Genomic DNA, 21,468 nt, shown 5'->3' on the forward strand with positions numbered 1-21,468 from the left:
GCTATACATAGTAAGCGTTCCTAATAATGCCCATATAAATGTATGTACGCATATATATATATATATATATATGTATATATATATATGTATATATATATATGTATATATGTATATATAACATTATTAACACTCTAACGAAGGCTGCAAAAAATGAAGATCATTTTGCAAAGAACGCTTATGATTAAAAACGCCTTTTGGCTTTTCTGTGTTTACCATAGTTTCATAATTACACATAAAAGGGAAGCGATGTATATATATATGAATGTATATGCTTATATTTACATACGTACATATATATATACAGCATACATACTTCGCTTCCCCCCTATTTTAATTCCATTTTTAAGCCCTTATTGTTTTCCATTAAAAATTTATTTTAATATTAAAAAAATAAAGCCATATATATCATACGGTAAAAATAGGTTTACGACTATATAATTTTTTTTTTTTTTTAAAAACGAAGTTTATATATACAGCATATACTTTAAATGCCAAAATGGTTAAGAGGTATGCGGTATGTTGCAAGCTGTAAGTACTAAGCAGTACGAGATTACATCAATTTGAACATTGGAAATTTGAAAAATAAAAAAAAAGGGAGTAATTCATTAATACTAATTTTTGATTCTTCACGTTAAAAAATGGAGTTGGAATATGAAACAAAATATCCATGTATAGGGGCGCATGCACATATGTACGTTCTAAAGTACATGTACACCAATACATACACGTGCACAAATGCACAAATGCACAAATGCACAAATGCACAAATGCACAAATGCACAAATGCACAAATGCACAAATGCACAAATGCACAAATGCACAAATGCACAAATGCACAAATGCACAAATGCACAAATACCATGTGTCTCCAAATATCAAATCGCAAGCAAATGGGCGCGTATGAACGCACATATATATCATACCCCTACGTGGACAATCCCCCCCTCTCCCCCTAAAAAAAATAAAAAAACTCGTGCACAAAACCAACAAAAGCATACACTTTTTTGTGTTCTTTTTCGCACTTGACATGATTACATAAAATTTCGATCTTCATCAGAGAGTATATGCATTACTTTCACGTCTTCAAACTGCTTGCAGTTTGTATGTACTCCTAGGACTGATCTACCTGACTGGTCAGCATTTTCTTTAAACGTTTTGTCCCATTCAACTGCTTTGCTAGTAGAGCATGCGATGGATGGTCCTTCCGGTACTGATTCTTGAGCACACTGTTCAGGAAAGCATTCGGAAAAAATACATCTATACAAATATGCTTCTTTTGTTTTTGGAGTATTATATGGGAAAAGAAAAGGTGCTCTTGAAAATTGAGTGTTAGAAATTTTTTTGTCTGCATATTCTTTTAATCCATCAATCCAGTTATAACCTACACCATCTGAAAATTGCTCTTTTTGCCTGTACAAAATATGGTCGGGTAAATAACCAGAAAAAGCTTTTCTTAAAATATCTTTTTCTATTCTATTATTTGTACACATTTTTTCTTGCGGATCAATATTCATAACTAATTCTAGTAGTTCTAAATCAAGGAAAGGAACACGAGCTTCTATTCCAAATGCCATAGTTGATTTATTTGCTCGTAACACATCATATATATGTAAGTCATGTACTTTTCTTTGTAATTCTCTATGAAATTCTTCTCTATTAGGAGCCTTATGAAAATATAAATACCCACCAAATATTTCATCCGCTCCTTCACCACTTAAAACCATTTTTACACAACTACTTTTTATTAATCGAGATAAGATATACATAGGTGTAGATGCACGTATTGTTGTAATATCATACGTTTCGATATGATAAATAACATCATGTAACGAGTCGACTCCTTCCTCTACAGTGAAATGAAATTCTGTATGGTTACTGCCCAAGAAATTTGCTACTTCTCTTGCTGCTTTTAGGTCAGGTGAATTGTTTAGTCCTATGGAAAAGCTCTTCAACTTATTTGGACCAATTGCATCATTGCTGTTGCTCAAAGGTGCGCAGTTATTATGGTCAATATGACTGCCAATTTGACTGTCTGTGTGACTACCTCTGTTTAGACTTTTCAAATGCTTCGCTATAATCGCAGCTACAATGGACGAGTCCAACCCCCCTGACAACAAAACTCCAAAAGGAACATCTCCCATTAGTCTTTTCAATACAGAGCGCTCTAAATGTAAACGGATTTGCTCTAAGTCAGCTTTATTGTTTGGTATTGGACTCTTTAAGTCCCACCATGTAGGAGAAAAGTACCTAACAAATTCTCCTCTATTATTATTATTTAAATAATAATGACCAGGAGGAAAAGAAACGTATCTAATACAATCATATTTTAAGGCTTTAAATTCCGAAGCAAACCATATTGAACCATCGGCTGCATATCCTATATAAAGTGGACATATACCTATAGGATCTCTAAAAGCAAAAAAAGTATTATTTTTTGTATCACTTATAACTCCTGCAAATATTCCATATAACATTGAAGGAACTTTCTCTTTATATATTTTATATAAATTTGGTATAACTGCACAATCTGAATGACTTTTTAAATTCTTTAAAATGTCTTCACTAATTAAATTTTTTAATTCTATATGGTTATATACTTCCCCATTAATAGTTAAACATATTTCCTTCTCATCATCATATAATGGTTGATTCCCTGAAAGAACGTCTACTATTGCTAGTCGCTCGTGGGCTAGTACGTTTGTTGTGCCATCATCATTTTCTTCGACCACTATGCCGTTCCAGTCGGGTCCCCGGTGTCTCAAGCTGTGCATGAATAGCGGTGCGCAAAAAGTGGTGCGTAAATAATGGTGCATAAATAGCGGTGCATAAATTGCGGTGCATAAATTGCGGTGCATAAATTGCGGTGCATAAATAGCACTGCGCATTATACGTATAATTTAATTCAAACACATACACGATCGAGCTGCTTTTTTAAAATGGGGAAAATCAATAACATGTACACTAAAACGTACATACACAAATGCACATATACACAAAAAAAAAAAAAAAAAACATTCTTTTTATGATTTATATCTACAAAATATTAAAACTTAATTCCTGAAGTTATCTCACATTTATCAATGATAAACGGTGCCAACTTCGGGACATGACCATCCCCGGAATGACATACATTTTTACAAAGGGGAGGATGAAGAAAATGAGGAGATACGGCAAAGAATCAGAGAACAAATAAATGTAGAGGGTGAAAATATTAAAAAAAAAAAAAAAAAATACATAATTTTTTATACATACATATATACATACATATATGCATACATATATACATACATATATACATACATATATACATACATATAAACATGCATATATACATACATATATACATACATATATACATACATATATACATAAATACATACATATATATATATATATATATATATATATATAAATTTAAAAAAAAAATATGTTTATATATGAAAATTTTTTTTTTTTTTTCCCTTTTGAAAGCACCCCTTTCGATAAATAAGCAACGTGGTTACGTTTATGCATATTACATTTATTACTTCAGCGCGCATATGTAAATCAAGTGTACTTAAAAAAAATGTACATTTACACCTATATGTATGCATGTATTATTGTACTTTTGTATTCCTTTATGTACGTATGCTTATGTTACATTTTTTACTGTTTGTAATTATACATTTTCGACAGTTCAAGGGCCTTCCTCCTTAGCCGATGCTTCTCGATAGTTGAGTGAAAAATTGCTAATATACCGCACATTTTATAAAACAGTGAGCACTAATTTTTTTTATAATTTTTTTATAATTTTTAATATTTTTTTATAATTTTTTTATTTATTGATTAAATAGGATCTCCATGTATATTTTGTAACTGTGTACATAAAAAAAAAACAATTGAACAACTTCGCTTATTTTCTAACGCTGATATGGTGACAGTTCCATATATGGGAAGGGGAAGTATCATTCATTAAAGAACTAATTTTGCGTTCATCGTTATTGTTAAAAAGGTTTAAATATATTTAAATAATAATACTTAAAAATATATATATATATATATATATATATATACATTTATGAACGTGCTGTATGTGTACCTTTTTGAGCATTTATCAACTACATTTTATCTTTTAGCTTTTTAGCTTGTTTCTTTTTAACTGCTTTAAACATATGTATGCACGCTTTTAAATATATATATATATATATATGTATGTACCTCATTCGCACTGATAAAATTATATATTTTAAAACGTTTTTTTAAATATGAATTTATCCTTCTTAGTTATCTGTAGCTTCAACATACATGAGTTCGTACCACCTATCGTATGTTTTTGCATTTAAGTATTATATATATATATATATATATATGCATAAATATATTATAACAGCACGTTATTTTATTTTTTATGTTTATTGATCATAAATTATGATAACTCTGAACTTAGAACCTTTATAATTTTATTTTAGCATAATTAGTTTTTCTTATTTTAATTCTTTAAGTTTTATATCATATTGTTTTACGTTGTTTTATTTTATATTACTTTATTTCATTTGCATATGTTTTAAGCGATTTTATTTATATTAATGTTAAATCCTTTATTGTTTCTTAAGTTAGCAGTATTTATGTATACATGACTGTTTTGCTGAGAATTAGCCATAGATTTTGTTAAGATTTATTTGAGGGTTAGTGAGTCATATATAAAGGAGGCAGGGATAAAAAAATTAAAAAATATTTACGTAATTATTTATTTATTTATTTATTTTATTATTCTTTTTATTTAATTTTGTTTATTTTTTTGCTTAACATTTATGCAGAATGAAGTACATTACGCGTTAAATATGAAAAATGTACGCATATTTTAGTGTACATATAATTATATATATATGTATGTATGTATATGTATGTATGTACGTATATGTATGTATATGTATGTATGTACATATATGTATATTCATTCGCTAAAGAAACACGTATAAGAGCGAACTGCTGCTCCTGATAATTATTTCAAAATGATGAAAATCATTACCCAGCTCATCTGAAAAAGAATACTTTGAAGATACTTTTTCATGCATCACAATCTGATTGAAATAATTTATTATTACAGAAACAATTTGGGAATACATCTTATTAATACTCCTATATATATATACGTAATCATCAGTTTGTTTGCGTATTTATATATGTTAATTATTAGTGTTTTTTCTCTTTTCGCCATTAAAATAGTTCTTTCAAATAAGGCGAGTTAGCACATAGCTAATCATAGGCGCCACGGCTTAGCAAAGTTACACATAAGGATAAATCCACGTTTATATTCATTCATATAGATCATATTAATTTTTTATTATTTTCAATTTTTTTTTTTTTTTTTTTTTTTTTTTTTTTTTGCGTTCCCGAAAATTTATGAACGCGCAAGGTAAAACATTTCTCTTTTCGAAATTACGTCTACAATTTTTTATTTATTTAACTACGATTAAAGAGAAGTGGGGAAAAGTACATAAAAGAGTCGCAAACAAGCCCAGTGTTAAAAGTATGATGTTAAAACTTTGAAGCATCAGCGACTTAACTGTAAATGTGTTTTCGTATATTGACCTTGAAAAGGCACACATGTGTACGTGCGTGAAAAAAAAAAAATATATATTTGTATTCATATGTACATAAATTTGTGTGTGTACATGTGCATACATATGCGCGTTCAATAAACCCAGCAGTCGAATGACCGTTGCAGTGAAGCACATAAAATAAAAACAGTAGAAAGGTATTAAGAAAATAAAAAAAGAGAACTGTTAATATTTATTAATAATTGAGCTTGATTTATGGCTTTTTTTATTTTAGCTAGCTAAAAAAAAAAAAAATTAATAAATAATAAAAAAAAAAAAAAGAAAGAATAAAAATAATAATAAGTAATGAATAATAAAAAAAATAATAAGCAATAAATAAAAAAAAAAAAAATATATATATATATATATATATATTAAATAAATGACGAAATGGTTAGGGAACAAATGGGAGGGTAAAATAACTGTTGAATTAAACGAGACCCGAAAAATGTGCAATACGGACTGCAGTGATAAATGCTGATAGGGTAAAAATGTGGCATGATAAAAGGAAGAACATATTAAGAGTAGTAGCCTTCTTTTTATTATGTACATATATGCGAAAAAATATACTATGCAGATTAATCATGAAAGAGTACTGCTAGACTGTAGCAGGAAGTGCCTCTGTTACAACTGTGCGTCCTCGGTCACGCGCTCTACCGGTTAATCATCTACAGGTACGTCATTTCGCAAGGCGTTAAAGAAAACGCAGTGATATTGCACTTGCATCATCGAGTCAGTGTTGGTTGTATAATAATTGTCGACCCATTTAATTTCTAAAAAAGTAAACCATCTGGAAATAATTATTTTGATTTCATCCCATGATAACTCTATAGACATTTCATTTGGCATTTCTGCGTAATGATATAATAGAGGACCAACATTAGACCATAAAGAATTTGGCTTTAAAATATTAGCAAAGGTACGGATATACATAAAAATATTCTTTGCTGTATCTAAAAAAAAACAAGTTAAAACACCATCGAATTGTTCTTTTTCATTATAATAAACTTCTATTAATTCGCCTGCACACATAGAAAATTCGGTATTCAATACAGCTTTATTATATGTATTGACATCTGGTAGTTTTATAATTTTTAAATGATCATCTCTACCTTTTCTATTTAATGTATTTAAACAATATGGTTGTATATGTAAAGAATTTTTTTCGTTGTAATAATTTAAAATAAAATTAGATGCTAAAAGCATAAAATAGGAAAATTCATTTCCTTGACTTCTATACCCTTTTTTTGCTACTTCATATGGGAGTCTACCTAAACCTGATCCAGGGCATAAAACTTTAGGTACATAGGTATCAGTTATGGGTAGATATTTGTCTAAGCTTTTTAGGATAAGTTCATATGCATTATCTCTTTCATGTTTTCCTTCATATGACCAATCACGAACAAATTGCCTTAGTGTACTTCTAACTTTGCTTATATTTTGTATTAAATTATACTCATCTAAGGAAGGACTATATACATTTGAAATTCTATGGCCAGGGGGAATGTGTTCTCCTTTTGAAGATTCTCTATTAGAAGAATTACTTTTGTTTTTTATTTTATTATTTTTTTTATTTTTTTTATTTTTTTTTTTTTTTGTTTTATCACCATTAGTTCGGTTGTCATATCCTTGTTTGCAAGCTGGTGCATTAATGACGTTTTCCAAATTTTTCTCACAATTTTCACCATACTCTCCATTTTTACTGTTTTTATTGACATCTGTTTCAATTTTATTTTTATATGATGATGAGGAAGAGGACAGGGATACTAACGATGCGTCACTCTCTTTGGGCAATCCTACCTTCTTCAACTCGTTCGTCTTTTCTTGTCCTACACTTATTTCGTCTTTACATTTTTTGAAATTCATATTATCATTTATACGATTGGATAGACTTTTTTCACCAGCTTTGGTGTTTACATTGTTACTGGGCGTTTGTTCGGTATCCTTGTCAAGCAATCCTGTCATACTGTGTTTGTAATTAGTGGTAATATCATCTTCTTTGTTAGCGTTTTTTCCTCCTTCAGGTGCATCGACTTCGCGTAGATCCACTTTACGTACAACGACTTCGTGTACATCCTCTTCCTTTACGTCCACTTCATTCCCCCCTTCCTGCGCTTCTTTCTCACGGTCTCTTTTTCGAGGGGATCGTGTGCTGGTCGGTTCATTTAGGGGCGAAACTTTCATTTCATCTTTTTCGCTTATGCTATTTTGTTTTTCACCAAATGCGTAACTGTTTGCGCTTTTTATTTGATTAAATATGATATCATTAGGAAAACAAGACGATTGGACTTGTTCATAATTACCCTTTTTTGTGTTAACATTCGTAGGACCTTCATTGTTGTTGGACGAAGAAGAGTTTTCTGCTTCAAGACGAAGAAACTTATATATATCTTTTTCACTTTTTCTATTAATTAATTTAAATTTTATTTCATTAAGTATTGTTATAGGATCATCTTTACATAAAAGTCTAGCATCTAAATTATAGTAATTGTATATTTTATCAATATCTTCTTTTTCCTGAACAGTTAAGTTATCAATAATTTCGTTAATTACAAATTCTTCCTTAGACATTTTATTATTATATTTACAGTAACAGTTATCATCTTTCTTATTATCTTTATTATGTTCGTCCTTTTTACCCCCTTCTTTATTTTTACTATGCTTATAATGTCCATTGTCTACTCTATAATCATTACCATTGCAGTTCATATGTACATCATTCTGAACAACAGCAACATCGTCATCCTTATGAAACGTGTAAGACAACAGATGTATAATAATATGTGTTGATATTTGAGGAAGTAATATATTCATAATAAAATAATAGTTGTTCAAAACAGATAAATACATTTTATATATTTTTGCATATATGGATTCACTTAACAAACTTTTCTCTTCATCATTTAATAAGCAATAATTTCTATATATCCTTAACAGTTCATAAAAACAATATTTTTTATAATATAAGAAGGAAAAACACACATTACAAAAATGTTTTTCTTCTTCATAATTCAAAATTTCTGTATTATCATTACAATGCTCACTACATTGAATTTCGTTTATAAAATTATTGGAATTCTCTAAATTACTATAGCTGTTACCATATACCATCTGTTTCGATTCTTTTCCCTTTGATTTTTCCTTCGACGTATTATTATTCCCTCGATCGAGCGTGTCTTCACCTCTGCGGCATATACTATTGCTTTTTTTCCCATTTTTTTCATCGCTATTAGAACCCCCCTGGCTACCTTCACTACCACTGCTACGACCACTACCACTGCTACGACCACTACCCCTGCTACAACCACTACCCCTGCTACAACCACTACCACTGATACGACCACTACCACTGCTACGACCACTATCACTGATACCACTTGGACTTACCGATTTGTCCGCTCGAATTTCGTTCATGCCATCACTCATCATTCTGTTCTTTTGTTTCACTTCTTTACCCTTTCGACTCTTTGCATCATATAAAACGTCTCTCTACTTTTCTTTCTTCGTGCAGTCCTTGCAGCATTGCCTTCTTATCATCACAACTACTGCAATTACTTCTATCACTTGTATCACTACCGGTGTGCTTATACTCTTGCTAACGTGATGCTACCTTTTGTGGGAATTCTTTGCAATGATATACTAAACGAGTAGAATAGGGAAAATTAATAAGATGATGCAACAAGGACTCGGCTATTAATTTTTCAATCAGGCAAATGCTCGTGTTACAAGCATCGGCTGAACGTGATAAAATATAGCAAAATGAGAGCAGTAAATCATGTAACTAAAATAAATAAAGCAAAATTAGCAAAATTAGCAAAATTAGCAAAATTAGCAAAATTGGCAAAATTGGCAAAATTGGCAAAATTGGCAAAATTGGCAAAATTGGCAAAATTGGCAAAATTGGCAAAATTGGCAAAATTGGCAAAATTGGCAAAATTGGCAAAATTAGCAAAATTCGTATATATTCAATGTTGGATTATACGGATAAGCAAATGAAACACATAAAATTTCTACATAAGCTGAGCTAACAGAACAAGGAAAATAAATGCACTGAAATGAAAGCAAAAATTAACTCTTTTTTTTTTTTTTTTCAAACACAAACATAGAAATGTACGTTTATATCATGTCGATCTATAAGTATATCAACAAAATTAAAATGAAGAAAAAAAAGAAAAAGAGGGAAAAACAAAAAAAAAAAAAAAAAAGAATGAAGTTACTACACAATTAAACAAACAAGTATTTCTACTCCTTTCCAAGTAATTGAAAATTTTTTTTTTTTCATTTCAACTATGAAAATTTTTTTTACTTATTTATTATCACACTAAGTTGATTACTATTCCGGTCTCTCAATTTTTTTTTTTTTTTTTTTTATATGTCCGAAGATTTCTTATTACTTAGAGGTGCGCATAAACACATACATATATTATATGCATTTATATATACATATTCGTATATATATATATATATATGTAGAAGTTGGATGCGGATTAATGGAATTCTCTTCACACTTGAGTAACACTAATTACCCAAAACGGCGAAAATGAATTGAGCTACTGCTTTACCCACCTCTATAATATATGTAGAAGCTTATTAAAAGAATGAATGCACAATATGGTAGAGATACTCGTAACGCTTCGCTTATTTTGTTTCTACAGGAATAATGCCAAATTAGTCGTTTCTTTATATTAACAATACCCAAGCACAAGCGCATATGTATATATATATATATATATATATATATGTAGGTGCGCATTACATATACAGGAAAAATTATTGTAAAACTTGCGTGAACGGTTTATATTATAAAGCGCTCGAAAAAAGAAAAGGTGAAAAATGAAAGATAAAATTTAACAATAAATATAGACATCATTGTAGCACAATATTAAGCTTTTATTGCATATGGTGATAGCAGCAGACTCATTCTTTTTTTTTTTTTTTTTTTTTCTTGCCCATTCCAATAATATATGTCAAAATAGTAAGCTAAATAAATCTACAAAGGGAAAAATAAATTTATGTCCTCCCAGATTTATTTCATCTCTTTTTACAGGCATGAATTGTGTGCACATATTGACAATTTGTAACTGTATACATAACTACATATTCGTTTATATTATACGTTTAATAAAGATATAAATAAATACGAATAGAATTCCTCTATGTGGAAATGGCTAAATGGAGCTCTACATATATACCCAATTCCCGTGTTCATGCCCCCAACGAATATATAAAACTAACAGTAAAAGTAAAAGAAATATAATCAGTAATAACATTTATAAAAATATAAGTATAAAATAGTAGTAGTACAATCACTTGTGCAAACGGAAGCTATGAAAAAAGTAATCTACCTCGGGAACAAGGACCTACCCTACTACTCTGTACGTATGTATGTATATATATATATATATATACGTGTTATATATGTGTGCGTATAAGGCGGGATGAGGAAAACCCTAAGTAGGGGGGGGGACTGAAAATAAACACCTATCTCCTTACACAATAACAACATAGAGATATTAATTGGCTCCTTATTCATAACTCTGTAAGATTAATTTATGTTCTTAACTAACGTAAAAGTTAAAGAGGAAAAAAGAAAAGGAAAAACAAAAGGAAACAAAAAAGGAAACAAAAAAGGAAAAAAAAAAGGAAAAAAAAATTATATTTGCCCTGTCCAAAAATTCAATTGTAAAGCTTAACAGTATGAAGCTATTTGTCCGCCCTAATTTTAAATTTACATTTTTATATATTTACGTTAAACATTTGGAGAGTTACACTTTTTCTTTTTGCTTTTTGAATATGTATATGCTGTATTTGTAGTAGCACATTTTACATAATCTAGTTTTGTTGGCTCTTTCTTTTTCATTTTTGTTGTTTTCCCCTTTTTGCCTCAATATATCCGTTGTATTAACAAAGGGAAAAAAAAAAAAAGAAAAAAGAAAGAAAAACAAAATAAGGCAAAGTCAAACAAAAGAAACAAGAGAAATAAAAAAAAGAAATAGTGAAGCAAAATGAGTATAAACCGTTAATGCCTTTTTTCAAAAGCACTTTTTTCACCATAAGCGTGGTTCAAACAAAAAAATTTTATTTTTTCTTCATTTTTACTCTTTGTTTAATCGGTTTAAGTAACACACTGATGAAGCACCCTAGGTAGTGTGCTTCCTTTTCCTATTTAACTATTCCCCTTATAATTTTCAAAATGCTCATTCGTGGTTAGTACTGTGGAAAAGTGAAGGGCTTCCAACGACCATGTAGTGCTTATTACGTATGTGTATGCTCCCGTACATATAAACAGACCCATACACACGTAAACCTTTTAACACCGGTTCGTCCTTTTTTTTAATCGGTCATCCCCGTTTCGTTCACCATCCCGTCGTGCGGTTTGTTAAAACTTATCCCATATGCATTGTACATTCTTTTTCCTTAATTTTTTCCCCCTTTTACTGAAATAGTATGCAATAGATTTAAGCTTTCTCAACTCGTGAGGCATACAAGATTGAATGTTAATTAAAAAAAAGGAAAATCATGCATTTCCGTATCATTACTTAAACACGTATATGTACACATACGCGTACCATTACTTATGCATGTACATGTACACATACGCGTACCATTACTTATGCATGTACATGTACACATACGCGTACCATTACTTATGCATGTACATGTACACATACGCGTATCATTACTTATGCATGTACATGTACACATACGCGTATCATTACTTACACATGTATATGTATACATATGCACATATAATGATATACTATATTTGCATGATATGGCTTACAAATAAGAAACAACATTTTTCGTGAGCATTTCGTCATTGCTACTCTTGAGTAGTTCACCTGACCATGTGCATATAATAAATTTACCTTTTTTTTTTTTTTATTCAACTTACTTAAAACTTGAAATAAAGGAATATATGAATTATTGTTGGTTGTCTTTTCAAAAAATTATATTTATTATGAATATAACTAGGACAAATTAATCTGCTGCTAGACGTTATTTCTTTTTTTCTTTCTTTTTTCTATTTTGTTTTTTCTCTTTTTTTTTTTTTTTATTTAGAAGATTTAGACATACACACGCAAAAGTTATACAAAAAAAAAAAAAAAAAAAAAAAAAAGAAAAAACAAAGCAAAATGAAGTAAAATTAATTAAAATTGTGAAAAACATGTAAAACGAAACAAAACTAAGCAAAGTAAAACAAAGTAAAGCTAAGCAAAATAATGAAAAACCAGTAAAACAAAGCAAAATAAATTTACATTCAACAAATTGTATGAAGGAATACTATTATTTGCAAGGAAAGCGTATTAAAAAAAAAAAAAAAAAAAAAAAAAAAAAAAAAATATATTTACCATAAAATGGATAATAAATGAAAAAACAAAAAAAAAACAAAAAAAAATATGAAAGGTGAAGTAAAGATAATTATAACATTTTACAATAAAATTTTTGAAAGCCCTTTGAGTTTTTTTAAATAAATTTTCAAAAAGAAATATAAGACAAAGTATTGGGAAAAAAAGGAAAAAAAAAAAAGAAAAGAAAAAGAAAAATAAGAAAAAAAAAAAGAAAAAATGTATATATATATATGTGTAAAGCTTCGTTATACAAATAAGAGTCGAAATGAGTGAAATTTCGAGAGGTATTTATATACACCTATCTACATTTGCGCCCATGAATACGTCTAATCATACATATATACATATATATGTATATACCTATTTATTAATTTTACGTATATTTATGAGTACCAATTTGTATGTTGCAAGTTCGTTAGATATGCTTGCTGTGTAAATACCGAGAGCATGTGAATGTATATATGAATACATACACATATACATAAATACGTGAGCAGACAAATACATAAGCAAATACCGTAAGCAGATAACGTAAGCACGTACATATGTACACACCTCCACGGACAAACTAATGTATTATTGACTTGAAGCCCGAAATGTGAGCTCTTTATATGAACAACAACAAAAAGCACATCGACTAAAGCATAACAGCATATCATATTTTACATTAAATTAAATATGAACGAGGGTACAAAAGGTGTAAATTATGAAAAAATAGAGGATGCGCAAAAACCAAAAAAAAAAAAAAAAAATTATGTTGATGATAATATTTTTAAAATTAACACCAATATAAAAGTAAAACACAATGAAGCAAAATCATATATGGACAAGAGATATAATTTTCCAAATTCTATTAGTAGAAATAAAACTCCAAGATATAAAAATGTAAATAGTGAAAAAAGATTTCTAACCAGTAGGACTACAAATTTAGTAAACAAGAATAAAAACTCACTTTGCAATTTTTCAAAAAATGAAAGAGACGAGAAAAGTAAAGAGAATAATGAAGCTATCGAAATGAAGAACGCTTTCACTAACAATTCCAGCAGGGGTAATAACAAAAGTACATGCAGTCATAATCAACCTATTTATGTTAGATGCGGTAAAAGTAATAGCAGTGATGTCAAAGATACTAGTATTAGTACTAGTACTGGTAGCCGAATGAAAACAAAAAATAATGAACATTTTATTGGTGAAAAGGTAGGAAATATCCTGAACAATTCAGGCAAAACGAACATCATTTCCGCAGCGGAGCATAGCAGAATTAGGTATAAAAGCGATATGAATGTTATGGACGATACGAACCATATGAACGATACGAACCATATGGACGATACGAACCATATGGATGATATGAACCATATGGACGGTATGAACCATATGAACGATATGAACCATATGAACGATATGAACCATATGAACGATATGAACCATATAGAAGTTATGAACCATATGGACAATATGAACCATATGGAAGATATAAATAAGGTACATGATATGTTTGATGTAAATGTAAAGCGAAGCAACAACAAGGGTCTAGATTCATTTTATAAGAGAAAAATGGAAAGGGAAGAAGCGTTGGATGGACAAAATAAAAAATGCAATTATTCACTTGATAAATATGGCTGTAGTTATAATAGGGATGCAAACCGATCGGGTAATTATTTGAACGCTAACATGAATCGAGAGAACGCGGAGAGGTCGAAGGGAAATACTGAGAAAATGCGTATGTTACGGATGAATCATATGGATGGGGCAGTAGCGCAAAAAGTAGGGATGGAAATAGAAGCAGTGGAAGTAGTAGGAGTAAAAGCAATTGAAGCAGTAGAAGCGGAAGTAGAAGCAGGGGAACGGATGAAGGACGAAGAAGGGGCGGACCCTCCCAATTTTCCGTTGGAAAACCTACCTGTAGCAAGTAACAAGGGCGTAGAAGAAGGAGAAGGAGTTTCAAGATCAAAAGACAAAAAAATGGACACAAAAGGACAAGATAAATACAAGGAGCGTTATAATGTTATAGAACCCTTTGGTGTTAGTACAATTCGGAAGGATCAAAAATATGATATTGTTGAAAAATATGGAAGTATAGTAAATAGCAATAATATTAAATATGTCAAAAGAAATACTCACCTGTGTAATGATGATGAAAAGAGAAATTTTAAGTATGAACATTTTAGAAGTAAAATGGGAAAAATGGATGTCCAAGGGGATATATCAATAAATACAAGTAAAAGGGTAAATGGAAAGGAGTTTCTTTTTGATGATGTGTATATGTGTGAAGAGGGCAAACAGTACAAAACAGGTAGACTACAAGTGGTTAACCAAACACTCAGTGCGAATGTATTAAACGTGTCGAGTGTGTCTAATGTATCGAATGCACATAACATATCGAATAGGGACAGGTTTTCAGAGCAGGAAAGTAGAAGCTTTAATATCATCGGTATTATGGAGAAACGTGGAGAAGGCAGAGCAAAAAATATCTCCTGCAATAACGTAACATCAAAGGATCATTATTTTCCTGTACATGTTCAGGCAAAAAAGGGAAATGATTTACGTGGTAGGAGCAATACAAACGACTTTACTACAAAGGTGGGAGATCAAGATACAAACAGTGAAGTAGAAGCATTCCGAAAATGCACTCAAGTGAGCATAAATGAAAACGTGTTCAACAGAATGAAAAATTCTCGTGGTGTTGTCAGTACGACGCTTGAACAACAGACACAGCATGTGAATGAACCAAATGGAAGAAGTGAGCTCAATGGAAGAAGTGAGTGCAATGGAAGAAGTGACCTCAATGGAAGAAGTGACCTCAATGGAAGAAGTGAGTGCAATGGAAGAAGTGAGCGCAATGGAAGAAGTGAGTGCAATGGAAGAAGTGAGCTCAATGGAAGAAGTGAGTGCAATGGAAGAAGTGAGCGCAATGGAAGAAGTGAGTGCAATGGAAGAAGTGAGTGCAATGGAAGAAGTGAGCTCAATGGACAAAATGAGCGCAGTGTGTTAAGTAACCCACGTGAGGAAAATAACTCAGTGGCCTATGAACCTCTTGGTGTTAGTTTATGCACATGTTCAGGTGACAAATCACAAAGTAGTTACAAAAATAATCGTTTAGATATTAGAAGCGAAAGGGTTAGCAAGGAAAACACTAGAGAGATTAGCGAAATTGTTATTAGTGCTGATACTACTTGTAATAATTTAGAAAGAGATCAAAATGCTAATCAAGTTGAAGAAGATACAGTGGAAGAATTCAGTAATAGAAATCAAAATATAGAGAATAGTAAATCGCTTGACAATGATAACTGCAACGAAAATGAAGTAGAAAAAGAGGTAAGCATAAACGTAGTATACCCACTATATAGTCATAACATGGACAATAACATATATGACTTGAGTGAAAAGAACAGAAAGAAGGAAAAAGGTTATAACCAAATTACCCTTTTCAGTGAAATAAGAGATAAATACAAAAAAAAATTAGCAGAACAAACAACTCATATAATGAACAATGAAATTACATGGACAGATAAACATAAGACAGTCAATGCACTTAATGAAAATTTAGAGAAGCACAACTGCACAAACATGCAAGGGTTACATAATGCACAAAATTATAGGAATGAAGATACTAATTCACAGTTAGAAAAAGAAAAATTAGTGAAATTACGTAGTAGAAGAATAAACATCGACCCTATGAATAATAGCAAACAGGAAAGGACAAAAGATTTAACAAGTAATATATGCGTGCCAATTTGCACTAGGGACAAACCCTCTGCAGCTTGTACCATCTCATCCAAACGTCGAAGCATTTTACTTGGGAAAAACATTAGCAGTAACATTAAGACTGTAAAGAAAGACTTTAAAGAAACCTATAAGACCTCAAATTTGTACAGCCATAAAATGAACGGGGTCAGTAGAGCAAACACAACATCTGGTAAGGTCAGCACTGAAAGAAGCAGAAACGACAGAAACGACAGAAACGACAGAAACGACAGAAACGACAGAAGCAACATAAGCAACATAAGCAACATAAGCAACAGAAGCAACAGAAGCAACAGAAACGACAGAAACGACAGAAGGAGTAATGTTAGTAGCAATTCCAAGTGCAGTGCAAATGATGCAAATAAATGCAAAAATGTTCATAGTACTAGCAAACCCCTTGCAGCATACGCACGTAAAAAAGTTGCAGTTGCAGTTGCAGTTGCAGTGAATAGTAGTAACACGTCCTCAATCGAGAATAATGTGGTAGGAAGGAAAAAATATAAAAGTTATACCAATTTACTCCAAAAAAAAAAGAATTATGAACGTGTTCATGCAAATAAAAATTTAGCAATTCAACATAAGGAAGAAGAAAATAAGGTGTGTCTTGAAGAGGATAAAAAATGTAGTGATAATTTTCCATCAAATGAGGCAGAGAAAGGAACAGAGAGTAACGAAATATATAATGAAGAAGAATTGAAGATTAAATGTCGTCAGGCTAAAACGGAAGAGTCTGTATATTTAGTGGAAAAAGAGGAAAATTTGATGGATGATCTGACTGAAAATAGAGAAATGAGAATAGGTGAAGAGAGAAATAGGAACATGGACAACATCCAATTGGTTTCCAGTGAAAGAAAGAACGATAAAATGTTGAATGAGCATGTAGAAGAAAAGGGGGGAAATAAAGTAATAGCTAAAGAATCTAACCCTAATAGTATTACCCAAAAAACGGCAATACACAATAATAATAGCAATAATATAGATAAAAAGACATATTATAGCAAAGAAATGAGTAGAAGCACCACTAGAAGTACATCCGACAAAAGCTTAAAAGGTTTTTTGCATGGGAAAAGTAAAAATGGTATGACCTTGAAATATACACCCAAATGGAATATATCAAATAGCAAAAGTTTAAAATTAAATAAAAATGAAGAAGCAGATAAGGGAAAAATGTATATAAAGGGCAAGGGAGGAAATAATAATACTTGTAGTAGTAGTAGTACTAGTAGTTGTTGTTATACCACTACTGTGATAGGATCATGTAAAAATATCTTCATCTCAAAGAAGGAAGCTACTTCTTCTATCACTCAAAACAGAAACAAGGACTACAATGGATTAAAAAAAAATGTTGATGTAGTAGGTAAAGGAAGTTACACATCTTCGACTGTGCATGCAAAGAGGAAAGGAATCAATCAAAAAGGGAATAATAGTATACCAGTGAAGCAGAAATATGCGCACCATGGACAGATTAGTAAATGCATGCAGGTTGGACGTGGTAACGGAGGTGGCATAGAAAAGGGAAACACTGAAAAGGGAAACACTGATCGAGGCATTGATCGAGAAGTTGATCAAAACGTTAACCAAAACGTTGACCGGAACGTTGACGAAAGCGTACATAGGGGAGATAACGGACACATGTGTAAAGACGTAATCAGCGAAGGAATGAAAAAGCACAAAAGAAGTCAGAAAAAAAAAAAAAAAAAAAGTAACTCCATTCCCCCAAGAAACATCAAAAAGAGGAGAAGCTTTGATCATTATAGTAATAGTAATATTTTTTTTTTGAGTAATGATAAAAAGGTAGAACATACTAATGAGATGAAATACAACGAAGGTATACTGAGAAAACAAAGCAACAGCTGTGATAACAATAGAAAAATTTTGAAACAAAGCGATAGTAACAACTCCGATAAGGATTTTTCGATCAGATCGTCTAGTAATAATGAAAAAAAAGAAATTTCGTATTTCGAATGGCTAGCTCAAGAAAAAAAAAAAAGAAAAGAAATTGATCAACAGGGAGGACAGCAAAAAGGGAAACGAGAGGAGGAAGAAGAGGAGGTGAGAGAAGACAAAAATAAAAACAAAATAAAAGACATACTAAATGATGACGATGATAACGACGATGCGAACATGATGTTACAACCCTTGTCTGCTTTTAATTTAAAACAGAATGAAAGAAAATACGAGCAAGACGATTTTATCGTTGATAAACATCCCATAGGAAATGGAAGAACTGGGTTAGTTTTTAAGGCTATAATAAAAAAAGAAAATGAACAGGTTGCATTAAAAGTAATGGCAAAAGAAACTATTCAGACATTAAATATAGAAAGACAAGTTTTAAAAGAAATTATTATACAGGCAAGTTTAAATCATATTAATATATTACAATTGATTGCATATTTTGAAGATAAAACACGCTTATTTCTAATACTAGAGTTAGCAAATGGTGGATCAATAAGAAATAAAATGAAACTAATAACTCAACCAATGCAAGAAGAGCAAGTAGCTTTATATATCTACCAGATTGCTGACGCCTTGTCCTATTTACATAATTTCAATATTATTCATCGTGATTTAAAACCTGATAATATACTCATTCATTATTCAGATGATTATTTTACTCAAAAAATTTACAAGTATGGAGTTATAAAACTGGCGGATTTTGGTTTCTCTTGTCAATTAAAAAATAAACGACAAAAGAGAAGTACATTTTGTGGAACAGTTGACTATATGCCCCCTGAGATTATTAATCAAATTCCGTATGACTGTAATGTAGATTTGTGGTGTCTAGGTATTGTAATTTTTGAGCTGTTAGCTGGATTCCCTCCCTTCACGGACGATACGCAGGTGAGCCCCGATGCATGTGTGGAGGTGCCCAATGCACGAGCAAAAGCATTAATGCTAAATATGCACACGCATATATACACATATACATGTAAATATACATTTATATGTACATGTATACATATAAATATACATTTATACGTACATGTATACATATAAATATACATATATACGTATAAATATACATATATACGTACATGTATACATATAATACATATATACGTACATGTATACATATAAATATACATATATACGTACATGCATACATATAAATATACATATATACGTACATGTATACATATAAATATACATATATACGTACATGTATACATATATGTGTGTGTACGTATATGTTTTTTTTTTTTTTTTTTTTAGGAGAGGATATTCGACCAAATTAAGGAGCTAAATTTTCATTTTCCCAAATCCATTTCCTCACAAGCTCGAGAATTGATTCTGAAAGTAATGCTGAATTATCTACTTACATTCACACAGTCATTCATGAAATAGCTCGATAAAAAAAAAAAAAAAAAAAAGAAAAGAAAAGAAACAGCCTAAACTTCGAACTTCAAACTTGAGACTTTAAACTTCAAAATTCAAATATGTTCATATAATTTTTTTTTTGTCACGTGGGAAATGTGAGAATGTCGTTTTGTATGCCTCATAAATGCTTCGCTAAATTGAGAAATTTTGACATTTTACGTTACCATATCATTATATTCTTAACGTCGATGCTTCTATACGTTTTGGCGTTTTTTAATTTTTATAATATTTTTTTTTTTTAATTGTTTATTTTATTTGTGCCCTGTTCATTCGTCTCAGCTAATTTTTTTTTTTTTTCTTTTTTTTTTTTTTTTTTTTTGCACAATCAGCTATGTAGTAGAACTGCGGAAGAGAGGATCTCGGCGGAGGAGGTGAAATCCCACCCCTGGGTGAAACAATTCTTATGAGTTGGTATAGACATCCAAAAAAGTACAGTCCAACAAATATGTATATATATGTATTAACTCGTGCTTTTGCACCTACAAGGAAAAACAAGTGTCTAAGGCAAATCGCACCTTGTGTTGTATAGGTGTATCGTTGGCTTTTTCGGCAGGGCATAAAATATGTGTACATTTGGATGTGTATGTATGTATGTGTTTACGTAAATATCACTAATGATGGACCGAAGGGTATAATACCATATATATACATATATGTATGTATGGCCTTTTATGCTTCCCCCTGTTTTTAACTAATACGTGTGCGCTTTCTTATTTTTTAATTTACTTTTTCGTTTGTTTTGTACTATTTTGTACTAATTTGTACTATTTTGTACTATTTTGTACTATTTTGTACTAATTTGTACTAATTTGTACTAATTTGTACTATTCTGTATTATTTTGTATTATTTTGCATCATTTTGTATTATATTATTTCATTCCATTTCACTTTTTCAATATTATTCATCTGGCCCCAGCATTATAAAACATGATGTTCTTCTCTGCGTGCTTGTATATCCTCCTTGCCAATAATTTTTTCCTCTTTTTTTTTTTCCCTTTTTTGTATATACACATTTTTATATGAATGAAGGTGTATTCATTTCTGAAGGCTTTTTTTTTTTTTTTTTTTTACTATTTTACTATTTTTTTATTTTTTTTTTTTTTTTTTTTTTTTTTTTTTTTTTATGTGGACTTTTTGAATATATGCCCTTTCCGATTTTCAATCTTCTATCATGTTTCATGTTTTTAATAATTAATTTTACATTATTTTGGGCTAGTCTTCATTAATTTGGGATAATTTTCACTAATCTGCGTTAATCTGCGTTAATCTGAGTTAATCTTCATTAATCTTTATTAATTTTTTTTTTTTTTTTTTTTGTGGGTAAAATTACTGAGCAGTCAAATTAAATTAATACTTCATCATATGTACATGTGTGTATACCTTTTTTAATTAGAAAATTTTCAACCTTTAAA

General features: G+C 30.4%; 3 protein-coding genes and 1 non-coding gene across 4 annotated transcripts; 2 read left to right on the plus strand and 2 right to left on the minus strand.

Moving 5' to 3' along the window:
* Window positions 1-1,031: 1,031 nt before the first annotated feature.
* PmUG01_08046700 (asparagine synthetase, putative) lies at window positions 1,032-3,744 on the minus strand (the record flags this gene model as incomplete). The annotated part of the gene is made up of 2 exons (XM_029004642.1): window positions 1,032-2,763; window positions 3,665-3,744. 2 exons carry the CDS (start codon window positions 3,742-3,744, stop codon window positions 1,032-1,034), a joined length of 1,812 nt encoding a protein of 603 aa, XP_028861311.1.
* A 1,234-nt stretch (window positions 3,745-4,978) lies between these two features.
* PmUG01_08046800 lies at window positions 4,979-5,092 on the plus strand. Its single transcript, XR_003751935.1, has one exon. It is a non-coding gene; the product is annotated as an uncharacterized ncRNA (small nucleolar RNA).
* Window positions 5,093-6,239: 1,147 nt separating this feature from the next.
* On the minus strand, window positions 6,240-9,008 carry PmUG01_08046900 (N2227-like protein, putative; the record flags this gene model as incomplete). Its single annotated transcript, XM_029004643.1, has 1 exon — window positions 6,240-9,008. One exon carries the CDS (start codon window positions 9,006-9,008, stop codon window positions 6,240-6,242), a length of 2,769 nt encoding a protein of 922 aa, XP_028861312.1.
* Window positions 9,009-13,609: 4,601 nt separating this feature from the next.
* ARK2 (serine/threonine protein kinase, putative) lies at window positions 13,610-20,463 on the plus strand (the record flags this gene model as incomplete). The annotated part of the gene is made up of 3 exons (XM_029004645.1): window positions 13,610-19,519; window positions 19,892-19,975; window positions 20,386-20,463. 3 exons carry the CDS (start codon window positions 13,610-13,612, stop codon window positions 20,461-20,463), a joined length of 6,072 nt encoding a protein of 2,023 aa, XP_028861313.1.
* Window positions 20,464-21,468: the final 1,005 nt, after the last annotated feature.

This window comes from Plasmodium malariae (assembly GCF_900090045.1).
Source record: "Plasmodium malariae genome assembly, chromosome: 8".
Classification (NCBI taxonomy): domain Eukaryota; phylum Apicomplexa; class Aconoidasida; order Haemosporida; family Plasmodiidae; genus Plasmodium; species Plasmodium malariae.